This window comes from Pimephales promelas, chromosome 22 (assembly GCF_988280905.1).
Source record: "Pimephales promelas chromosome 22, fPimPro1.hap1.1, whole genome shotgun sequence".
NCBI lineage: Eukaryota > Metazoa > Chordata > Actinopteri > Cypriniformes > Leuciscidae > Pimephales > Pimephales promelas.
Window position 1 is genome coordinate 10,156,341 of NC_142790.1, and position 12,800 is coordinate 10,169,140.

The following is a 12,800-nucleotide window of genomic DNA, read 5'->3' on the forward strand; positions in this document are numbered from 1 at the left end:
AACAAAATCCATGCTGATCCATGTTTTCCAGCACGATTTGAGAATTTTCTAAGAAGTTTACAAGGTCATTGACACAAATTTACTTCGATTTGATTTAGGAATGGCAGATTCATACTATGTATATATTCATTTATTTTGGTTTTTTGTATAGTTCTAAAACTGAATTATTAAATATTTTCCTTTAGAGCCCACTGTACATTAAAATAATTTATTATAAATATATTTAAACATATAATATCAAAATGACTTACTGAAAGTTGACTTTGTCTACTTGAAATCGAGTTTCAAAAATCCCTGAAGTCAAAACACGGCACCGTAGCAAATCCTGAAAGAAATGCACAAACTCTCAGTTCACTGACACTAAACACTAGTAATAAAAAAATCCAGTGTAACAGTGCCCTCACCTGGTCTGTCGGTGTGTAGTCATTCTTTCCTACAGACTCAATTCTGTCCAGGAAGCTGAAAATAGGTACAAGACAAATTAACATTATACATCACACAATGATTTACACTAAAACACATTTATAATAATCTACTATATAATATGATTGATATTAACTTTTTTTTTCTTTGGATGGGGTTGGAGTTTATCATTAAATTAATTGTATGTAATTTACACTGGGTTCACAAGCACTGTTTTGATTGACTGTATATGAAAAGACGTGTGTGTTTAGTAAACCCTATGTAGAGAGGACCAAATGTCACCACAAGGTTGGTAATACCATTTTTTTTTTTTTTTGAGAACAAAAACTTGAGTACATTTTATATTTGTGTTTATTTGAGAAAACAGCTAATATCATAATAAATTATTATTATTATCAGAGGTGGAAAAAGTAATAAAATATTCTACTCAAGTAAAAGTACCACTACTTTAATGAAATTTTACTTAAGCACAAGTAAAATTACCAGTCAAAAAATCTACTCAAGTAAAAAGCTTAAAAAGTTACCGAATTAATTTTTTTTTTAACAGCGGGGTGGGGTGGGGGGCTCTCCCATGTAGGGTTGTAATGGTATGAGATTTCCACAGTGTGATAACGTTTTAAAAAATATCAAGGTTTACAGTATTAATCAATTATTAAATAAACTATTATTAAATTTTGGTTATTATTATTTTAATTATCATCAGTTAAAATGACAGTTAAAGAAAACATTTTTTTTTTTTGGTTGATCAAATGTTTTTAATTAACACTTGAAACCATTTTTTTTGTTTATTAAAATTTCAATAAAACATGTCTAATCAATTCAATTCGATAATTGATAATGAATTAGATTAACAACTTATTTTTAACAATATTTTTAAAAATATTTAAGAATAATATTGTCCTATGAAATGTATTTTATTCAGAAAATTAATGTTTCTTTTTTATGATTTAATCCAAATATATTATCAAAAACAGTGGTAATCATGTTACCACTGATTACCACTATAATGTTTAAATAAAATGTATTGCTGTTATTATTTTGAGAAGTATGCCTACAATAGTAATATATTTCTGTCATAATTTCTCCTAGTAAAACCAAACTTTTATTTTGACGGGTTGTAGTGAAGACCAAAAGTGTAAAAAACTGTATTTGACAATGGTTTTTCTCAAATAAAATTATAAAAATCTCATTAGGCCTTCTCTCAGAGCAGCTCTGGAAATGTTCATGTATTCATATCCTCAAATTGTTTGTGAGATGCTGAAAACACCATGAATATCATGCATACTGTACTTTAGTAACGTTATGTAATAGTAGACAAAGCGGTGCATCTCAGCAGAACAAATAGGATTATACATTTAAATGCAGTGTATTTGTGCTTAAATATTCACAGACCATAATATATATATATATATATATATTTACACCAAACAATTTCTGACTAACCACCTTGAGTTTTAAATATTTTTTTCCATTTTCTAAAGTTTTATTGTCTTGTGCTGTATCAGTGTTGGCCTCCAGGTGGAGCTGTACCACAGGTCACTTCACCCATACTTCCAAGCCTTAAATTTTTGACCTGACAACTACATATATTTACATATCTTTTGCACATGTAAAGGTTATGAGGTGAGCACTGCAAGTTGTTAGATACCGTATACTGCTACAAAATAACCTGTTTTTGAAATGCACATCTTGCTGTATCTGTATGGGGGGGGTCAAAGCATAAAGTCATTTTGGGATAACATTATCCACCAGACAGCACTTATTTATTAAATTCATGCTCAATACATATATGAATGCATGAACAATTTAAAGCATATTATCAATGTCTTTTACCGGTAGTTGACCTGATTCACTACAGCAGCACAGTGGAATTGAGCTGACCTTTAATAAAAGGGTGGCCCCTTTATGCTGAAGGGGAACTGTCAATCAATATTTCCACCTTTTGAATGGCCACTTTAAATGGAGCGGCCTACATTCAAAATGCAAGCAGATAAAGACAAAAAAAGGTATCCACAGAATAGTGGTTTCCAGGGCTGGAAAAGTTGGATGGACAAATACTTAGATGGACATATAATCAGATCACAAAAATCATTCAAAGCGACTTTGGCAGCACGAGTCATGACTGATTTTTTTTTTTCCCTCACCATTACTGATGTCAAATTCATCTGCCCCTTCACAGTATAAAAAGATAAATGCACAAATAAAAAACTAAAAACTGTGTTATGGTCTTTCCTTGTGTGTAGCAATTTAAGGAATATCTGTGGTATATGCAGGCAAACATGAAAGAACTGATAGCCTGTACCAGCATGCTGGTCTGTTATTATACCCGCCCCTAAACAAAAAACTGTGATTGTTATTTTACATGGCCGTCAGGTGGGCTCTTCCTGACTAAGTGGGCGGTCTTGGCCAACTGCTGTTGCTATAGAGCCTAGACCTTAAATTGTTAGACAAAAGTCAGGCTATGTGAGACTATGTGAATCCTAAATAGCGAATTTGCATGTGACCAATAGAGGAAATGACCATGTCACAATTCACTGCACCCTTCGCAAATTGTTTTATTTTTAATTTTTTTTTTAATTTGTTTGCATAGCAGCTAGTTGCAAGTTGTGCCCATTAACTGTTCAAACAATTTAACAAGGTTCATGCTGCAATGTTACAATATAGTACAACCTCTTGAAACGTATCGCTTAATTCAACAAACGACTATAATCAGTGTAAACAACATAAAAAAAGACCTCAGCCCTGTGTTTGCTGACTGAAGCAGAGGAGTGCTGAACACCATCTGACGTGTAGAACTTCATTTAACTTAAGCATGTTTGTTATGAATAAGAATAACTCAATATTAACGGCTTAACACGCAATTCAACATTTTTATAGATTTGTCTTGCTGTACGTGAGCCTTTTCTGATTTGTGTAACTTTTTACTTTCATAAGATCTTCCAATGTATGTACATTAAAGTCCCCATGAACCGGAAGTCGCAAACGATTTTTCTCCAGTGCTGTGACGTATTTCCAAGTGAAACGGAATATTGAACAGAGGGCAGGGTTTTACTCTAGCGCTCCTCCTCTCCATCTCTCGCTCATAGTAAACTAACGGTTTGAGGGGAGTGGTTAAGCGTTTCCCCACCCAAACTGTGAAACCTACGTCATCAGAAAAAGAAACCGTTCCAGACCGGAAGTAACTTTTCAGATTTTGATTAAAGATTACTAAGGTAAAACATTTTTTTAATATATATTCACTTGCACGGATTAATTGTTCACCACAAGACTAGTAATATGCGCTAACAAAGTAAATAGGTTCAATTTTGATTTCACGGGGACTTTAACAAAATGTTTCGCAATCAAAACCTACATCTGATATCACTGCAATATTTGCCTATTTAATTGTAATTGGTCATTTTTCATGAATTTAATAAGACACCAAATTTAACATTGCAATGCCCAGCACTGTTTGTTAATTCTCAAGTAAAGCAGACAACAAACAATAAGTGTTACAAATCTTTTGCAGGCGTTCACTCACACACACTCACACACACACGCACACACACACACACACTAAAAATAGCTGTTGGACTGGTTGTCCAACAGTAGTCCATGACAGATGAACAGTCATGCTATAAAGGGGTACTTGCCTGAAAAGTCCACTAAAGTGTCTGACATAAAACTTTGTTTATTAGTATGGATGTCCCAATACCACTTTTTCACTTATGATACCGATGCCACATCTTTGGCTATTTGCTGATACCGATATCAATCTGAGATATCCGATATCAATCTTTTGTTTTATTCTTGAACTAATACTAATAAAATATAATGGCAGCACTTTGCTCAATTGACCTAAGGCTAAGCCACGGCCCCTCCACTCATTCGGACACGCAGTCAACATTCGGGGACAGATGCTATGGCAGCTGTCACAGTAGGAGACGTTTCACAGGAGGCAATTGGGGATTTTTTTTTTTGAGACGGAAAGATTATATATCATCTCGAAGTTACCTAAAAGGCCTTATCTATGCATTGGAGGGTTATATTTGTTAATGAAGCTAAGTGACATGATGTACAACGAAGCTAGAAGCTAAGGTTAACGTTTTCTAATGTTAGTCTAACTAACCTAATGTTAGTCTAACTAACCTAACATTACGTTAGAGATTTTAAAGATAACGTTCAAATACATTGTTGACTTAACTTCGAATAGATGTAGACATCAGTTTAATTTATCCACATTTAGTTGGTGTTGTGGTCTACCGCATAACTTAATCCAGAGCAGACACTTACTCGGTTGAGATGTGGCTTGGGAAAGGGTAAAAAATTACACAGCCTCTCGGGGACCTAGTGTCGGAGTTGAATGTACACCATGCACACCGTTTGACCATTTTAAAAAAAACGAATGAAAACTGACTAACTGCAATGCATTTCAATGATCGTGGAAGCAGAGAATGTAGCGAGTGTATTGGGTTAGCTGCGCACTGTGATTGGCTCATCGCATTTAAGGGCGTGGCTTAGCCATAGGTCAATAGGTGGTTTGCAGTCACGTGATTGTGTTGATGCGCGGAATGCAGATGGAGGGCAAGGAGTGAAGAGCGCAATGGACGAGATGGAGGAAAATCCGTACTGTACTACTTTAGACACTATTACAAGAGAAATATATAAACAGAAAAACGAAACATATGTTGGACGTGATCCTTACATTATGAAGAGGACCGATTTTCAACTGAATTGAGAGATTTTCCTGCCATCGAGGCTGTAGATATCAGCAACTAACTCGTCTTACAGACATAATTTGACTTTACAAAGTTCAGAAACTGGTACGTTACACAAACAGCCACATAAGTGTATTTAAACACCTGAATAATGTAATTATAAGCCATATAAATAATGCATTAACTCACATTTGACGAAGTGATCACTGCAGACACACACACAGGCATTTTCCCATTCGGCTCCTCCCGACCACAGACGGTTTGCATGTCATTTTTCCTGGTGTTTTTCTGTCAATTTCTTGTATTTTCCCCCTTATGAACAACAACTTTTGGCACACGATAAAAACTCCTCGTGGTTTGATCGATTTGAGCAACCATAAACGACGCAAAACATAGGCATTTTGAGTGTGTTATAGTGCTTCCTAAATAGAAAATCACTTCCTGCCCTCCATCTGCATTTTGCGCCATGGCAACGCAGTGGCGTGACGTCACGTGAAAACAAGCTATTAGCCACCTAAAAATATCTCACTCAAATGGAGAACAAATATTACAAGTACTTATAGTATACTACTTTATTTTTGTAATTTTTTTTTAATGAATAAAAAAGATATGCTACTTCAGTACTTAAAGCTACCAACAGGTTTAAAGTTAATCATTAAAAGCTTTAAAAACACTCATTGATCTGTGTAATTTTGCCTCCATTTTTTTTTTCAGTTTTAACCTGTAATACGAAAAATGAACAGTTGTATTTTTTAAAACACAAGGTTGAACACCAAAATTTGAATTTGAACTGTACAACCAAATGCTGCGTTAAAAAAAATACTGATGTATTTTCAAATTTTTGTTTGACTTTCTGCCCCTTTATTAAACATTGAAAATATTCACAAATTAATAAGGATAAAATGATTTTACTGCTTTTCTATGGTCAAACACGGAAATAATAGTGAGTGAGACAGTGAGTAAGTGAGTGAGACATTGAGACAGTGAGACAAACAAACTGCTGCCTGATCAACAGAGGGTCGCCAAAAGAAAGATCTAAAGTGCTGGTGTTTCGGCTATAAAAACCCACGAACTGATCCGAAACCAGCCCAATTTTTATCCACCTGGGAAACTGCCCAATTTGCAGGCTGCACCGCTTAACTGGATGTCACAGCAAGGGAAATGCTAATATTCAAGCATTGCTAGATAGCTATCAGATAATTTTATTTTTTATTTTTTCTCTGATCTAGCGTTCTGGGCCAGTATCTGATGACGAGAGTATAAAACGGCACCTGTGCAATATACGTCATCCATCTGACTGTGTATTTGAACATGCGATCTAAATAGGCAAGTTTATAATATGACCAGCACTAGCACTGTGAATTTTAGAATGTGTGTTCATCCGTGTCAGCGTTTTGTGACACCTGATGACACATACGTTATATATATACGTATATATATATATATATATATATATATATATATATATATATATGGGTGAAGAAATCATGGCAATGAATATGCACTATATTGTTATCGCGGGCACTTCAAAATAGTGTGAAAAATAATAATTTCCAATTTAGACTTTTAGAACATGCATTAGCTTATTTTCCATCAACCGCTTAAACACTGCGTATATGCTGCGCAAAACACGTGTGCACTCTGATGTAAACAATCCCCACATGTATAAGCACTGTGTGCATGCGGCAGTGCACACTCTAGTCTAATGTAAACTATCCTCACATGGAGTAGAAGCATGGTGGAAGGAGGAACACTGCCGACGATTTATCCCCCAGCTGCCAACTCTTACACATTCAGCTTGAGACTCAAGTGCCTTTCAGACAGGACTACGCGCGGGGAAGTTTTGTTGCTGCGTCGACCAAAGCATGCCAGGGTCAAAGTTCAAAATAGTTCAACTTTTTATGTTGTAAGGGCAAGGTTGGACTCAGCGGCCAGCACCGCGCATTCTGCAATGCATCCTGTCTGAAAGGCGCTTTACGCAATTTACACTTCGCACACACTCAATTGTTGTTGTTTTAAGATGCCCACAATCCATCTGTTTATCTTGAGCAATTCAAATATTGTGATAATACCGTATACCGTGATAAAAGCTCAATCAATAGACCCTTTTACAGTTGGTAAACATGGTGACGTTTTTTTGTGGGCGGAGCTTAGGTGGAGGCAGAAAGATCCATCTGGCCACTTCACTAACGCTAGTTAGCAAGGATTGTTAGCTTGTTTTTAACAATGACTGGAGAAAATCCGATATTATCTTAATGTGTAAGGTCAGTCAGTGTCCAGGACCGCGATTGTTATTTCCGAAAGTTATTTTTAACGGACAGAACCAGATTGGCCGACCCGTAGCCGCCTACACGCTGACTCAATGCATGGACGATCTGACAGGATTAACGTACGTTACCTCGGTTGAGTGGCCTGACTTCTAAACCTACCTTATAGAGAAACCGATCGTGAAGAGAAACTGAGGGCATATAAATCTTTAGATGCCTATATGGTCCTGTACAAGACTTGTGTGTATGATCCGCAGTTCTGCCGAGCCAGCGCCGAGACCACAACAATGTAAAGAGTGAAATTACAGTGCGATTTTAATTATGTAAATATTTTCTAGAAATAAAAGTTCCAGATACAGCATATTCATTTTTCATCAATTCTTGCACCAAACAACACAACAAGATGACATTTAATAATAGTAACAATTATTTAAGTTCCTTATTATGTAGCCGAATCTGTGCTGTTTTGTATTGGGCGCCTCCAGTTTTCACTTTGTTTTGCCTCCAGCTAGCGCAGTGACGTAACTGTGACGTCGGCACAAAAGGGGTCTATTAACCGCAGAATGAAAATTTGATGCTGGCACAAGCCTAAAAGGCGCTATAAGTCTAAGTTGTTTATTATTATTATAGTTGTAATGTGAAGCTGAACCCATGATGTATTTTGTCACAGAGCATTAATCATCTGCCCTACAGACAGTTTGGTACACAGGCTGGTAAGAACATGGTGTCAGACTCTGCTCTGCTCACCTTATGAGTCGTAGGCTCTCTGTGAGCCTCATTGGAACTGTCTTGGTGTGAACGTGGGTAAACATCCCCTCGCTTCGAGAGCTGTTGAGGTTTCGTTCTTAGAACTTGGAAGACAGCGGTATTGAGTAGCAGACCCTGGAATGGGAGCTAGGTTAGTTTTCCACTATTCTTTAAGCTTTCTGTTGAGCCTCCGCTCCCTTGAGCTCCACCTACAACTGCAAGCTCAGCCAAGGACTTACATCCGTTTCACACATACTCCGTGTGCAGTGCGTATGCGGTGAGTGTTGCGGTGTGTATCCGGTACAGGAGCAGCACGTGCTAAAGTGCTTTCACATATGCTGAGTTTGCAGTGCGTGAGCTGTACCACAAACACTCGCTATTTTTATTTCAAAATCACAAAAAAAGTTATGCAGCAATAGGGTGACCAGTGACCAACAGTCCTGTTATCCCAGTCCTGTTTTCACGTCCTGTCCTGTCCTGGCCGTTTTTTTATAAAGTGATGTCCTGGTTTTCAAAAAAAAAAAAAAAAAAAAAAACGCTGGGAAAGATCAGCTTTACAGCAAAATATAGGAGATGAGCAAACAAGGAGGATGAGGAAGAAAAACAGGATAAAGAGGAAGAAAACTAGTTGGTTTTTGTACGTTTGTGAGGTATTTTTGTTCAATTTGAGGGTATTTCTTTTAGTTAATTAATATTTATATATTTATTTTTCTAATACAGAAGAGACATTATTTTTTGATGATTATTTAATTCATTATTTTTTAAACCTGTCATAATAAAACATATTGAGTATCCTCTGAGAAGCCTAGGGTATCTGAATTTGTGTCTTAATATAACAATTTTCTATCCACAGAGGGGGCATAGCCTATTTTAATTGTATTGAAATTAATAAGGCATCTTTGAGTAAACTTCGAGTATCATTTGTTTTCTGGGCCATGTGTCCTGGTTTTTGGTAATCAAAATATGTTCACCATATGCAGCAAAGTTTATTAAAATAATAATAAAAAAAAATCGCTTTGCGATTCTATTTGTACACTTTTACAAACTTGAATGGACGCAAGCTCGTTTAAACAAAATTTAATCATCGAATGCATACAATTCCATGCATTCCTTATATATTAAGAAGTAATATATATTACTTCTATATTATATATATAGCACGGAGTTGGATAGTTCAGTACTTTATTAATCCCCAAGGGGAAATAACAAGTTGGGCTCCCTCTAAGCCTCCTTGGCTACTGCCTCTTTTATTGGGTGTTACCAGGTCTCCTCTTGCTAAGCGATCCTATTTTTTTTTTTTTTAGAAGCCTCTGCTCCACCTGGATAGCGATGTGAAGTAGTTAGGCTCTCTGTAAGCCTCCTTGATAACTGTCCTAATTGTAGGACAGTATCGACATGGTGCGGCCTCCATCCACAAAGCTCGGCCTATTCATGTCAAGTTGTTAGGCTTTCTGTGAGCCTTCTTGGTTCCCACGAGCATCCAAGAAGGCTTGAGACCTCTTGCTGAGAGTTATTTACTGGGGCCTCCGCTCGTATAGCATTGGATGAAATGGATAGCATAGGATAGCATTGTGAGTGGTAGGCCTCTGTAAGTCTCCTTGCAAAATGTCCTGGGGCCTCATTTATAAAACTTTGCGTAGGATTTGTGTCAGAAGTGGCGTACGGATGAAACATAGGACGTGCGTACGCACAGAAATATTCTGATTTATAAAACCGTGCGCACGCACATCCTACGCATTTTTCCCTTCATAAATCACAATCATTTCTAAATGTAGCGCAGCTTTTGCGGCTTCATGTCACGCCCATAGCTTCCCATAAATAGTCCGTGAAACGCCCAAAAGTTAATATTCATGAATTGTGAAATCATGTTAAACACAGAGAAGAAATTAAAAAAAAAAACGTAACTTGTTGTTTGGAGGGCACAGTGTGGGCATTACTAATGCCAAAAAGGCACTTGAGTGGCAAAAGGTTGCAGATGCCGAAAATGCTGTAGCCTCACAACCTCGGACTGTGGCCGAAATAAAAAAGAAATGGTCGGACATCAAAGTCGAGGCAAAAAAGCGTCTAGTCATTAATTCAATTAGAGAGGTGGCCAAGGAGTTGGGCGAAATCAAGACTGTCCTAACTGAAATAAACTGCATAATGAGGGAATTCTTGAATAAATAATATATTTGTCCACACCTTTTGTTGTGAAGATGATGCGTTCACTCCGAATCCTTCCATTTCATCGCCACATCTTCTAAGAGCGCAAGATCAGCCATTGTGCGTCATTACGGATTGTGATGGGGCATTTTATTTACATCCATTTAATTCTGCATCTGACAAGCTACGGATGTCGGTACTTATAATTTACTTGGAAATGGGAAATAGTTCAGCGGAAATGTAATTTCTTGCAGCTTTCTGAATGGTTGAGACACGTCATACGTTATTTTATCAAAAATAAAACAAACTAAAGGCATATGCATGAATACCATGATTCCGTAGATTATGAAGACATTTTTACTATGAAAACAACTTTCCCCAGTGGACAAATAATATTTATCGATCTATCTATATATCTCCCTAATTATCTATTTATCTGACTGACTATCTAATTGCTATATCTGCTCCGTTAGACGGACATATTGGCGAGAATATCAGTTTTGTACATTATTTCGTTCTGTTTACCATCTTATTTATGAGGATGAATTGTATATGCCAATATTATTGAAGAACATATTTCTTTCTTTTTGGAAATATGTGTTAATTTGCATTTCTGTTACCGATCGATCAAACGGGTGTTCGTGTTGGCTGTTAATTGTAAGACTTGCTTTGTGAAGTCTTCGTGTTATTTATGAGAGGCAGTATTGTCATTTATTTTACACAACCGTCTACAGTTTCACACACTTTCACGTGTTTTTTTCCAACTGCTGACGGTGTCGCCATTTCTCATTTCACCTGTTTTTGTGCGTACGCCTGGGTCAGAGCTTGCGTGAAGGACCGCACATTTTACCGTCAAGTTTGCTTTTTATAAATACCAACTATTGCGTAGAGAGCGGCGTACGCCTTCTTTTGTGCGTACGCAACGTTTATAAATGAGGCCCCTGAGCGTTAAGTGTTGCAGGCCTCCTCTCCTTTTGAAAGTTATCAATACTGAGATCAGTGGTTCTATTGTTTCTTTCAGTTCTTATTTCTACTACTAATAAGAAAACACACTAAAATGTACAATATTTTAAACCATTAAATATGACTTTTCGCACCAGCAGCGTCTGGGCTAAAAAGCTGTGCCCTAACACATGGCAAAGACTAGTGCTGGGAGGTATACTGGTTCATACAGAAAACCGGTGTATATTTTTGTTATGATATGAATTTTTAATTTACCTCCATATCGATATATTTAATTACAAAACGCCGCGTGACACTGTTTCAGACGGACCATTTACAATGTTGCACTTCTAAGCAGTGACGGTGATTTCTGTGCTTGCGTGTTAGGAAATAGTCTATATTAGCAGCTATCAATAAATATCAATTTGTCATCCAAATATCAATTGATCAATTGAACTTGAGCGGCCAATCATGTGGTGTGTTGGTGGTTGGATGGAAATTCTTTGAAGTTGGAAGCGGGCTTGGCAGTCGAATCGATGACCGAAACTTTGCAGCAAAACTTAACTGAAAATCGAGACACTCAACGGTAAAAGAAAACTAAGTAAGAGAAAGAAAAGTGAGACAAGAGTAGTAGATGGCTTGAATGAAGCAGTTCAATCCGTGTTCTTCTGATCTTTATTTGGGTTCTTTTGTCTGTACGTCTACATGGTTACTCGTCTGTCTGGTTTCTCTGTTATGGCTTCTCCATGGCTACTCTAAGTATATTCTAATGCTTTGTTTGTGTCCTAAGATTTTAAACTCAAATGTTCAACCTCCTGGATGAGTTCTGACCAATTAAGCCAAGTTCACACTACAGGATTTTAAGCCCGATTTATGCCCGATTTGCAAATTGTTGAGGTCACTGACAGGTCAGGGTGTTATCGCGTGCAAATCGCGGGGGATTAGCGGACTATGAACACTTGCCAATCTGTTAGTATGAAAGAGCCAACAACGCAGCAAAAACGCTCGCAGACGCGTTGCCGAGCCCAGAAAAATATCTAGCCTGCTAGATATCCAGAGCCGTCGCGCGACTCAACCTCAGTGATGTCATAAGTACAGCCAATCATAGCAACGCATGGGTTGAGGACACCAGGTAAATCTTAGTTTTTCCTTTTCTTTGCATTTTTTTTAGAGCAGATCGTCGCGCAAACAGTGTGCAGCACTAGTTTCTGTCTGACGTCCATATTCGTGTGTAAAGTTCTCTTCTTTGCTGGGTATTGGCACACATGCTTTTTCGCGTCATTTCTGGTTCGTTTTATTGTGTGGTTTTTCGTGACAAAACGTGGTTTGAGGAAAAGATAGAATCGTTAATACCTATTATATTAATATGATGCATTTTACTCCAATTTCAATCAAGCCATCTTCTGAATTATGAACATATGATCGTACTGATAGGAAACAGATATGATATAGGATTATGTGGTTGAACGATGTTTGAAGTCCGTCAAGAATTGTTTTGGGATGATTTTATGTATTTTTATATGTAAAGTATCATTCTCTGTGGTTTTAAGAGATTCAACCCTGAAGAGGTCCATAAGAAAGT

The 12,800-nt window shown here is 37.1% G+C and overlaps 1 protein-coding gene across 2 annotated transcripts in view; it reads right to left on the reverse strand.

Annotated features, from left to right (window-relative positions):
* Positions 1–12,800, reverse strand: part of gnal (guanine nucleotide binding protein (G protein), alpha activating activity polypeptide, olfactory type) — a 188,523-nt gene that overhangs the window by 105,577 nt on the left and 70,146 nt on the right. For both annotated transcript variants that reach the window (XM_089125829.1, XM_089125828.1), the window contains exons 6-7: positions 405–459; positions 252–325 (exon numbers count right to left, since the gene is read on the reverse strand). In XM_089125829.1, coding sequence (XP_088981955.1) covers positions 252–325; positions 405–459 — 129 coding nt within the window. The remainder of the gene's footprint in view (positions 1–251; positions 326–404; positions 460–12,800) is intronic.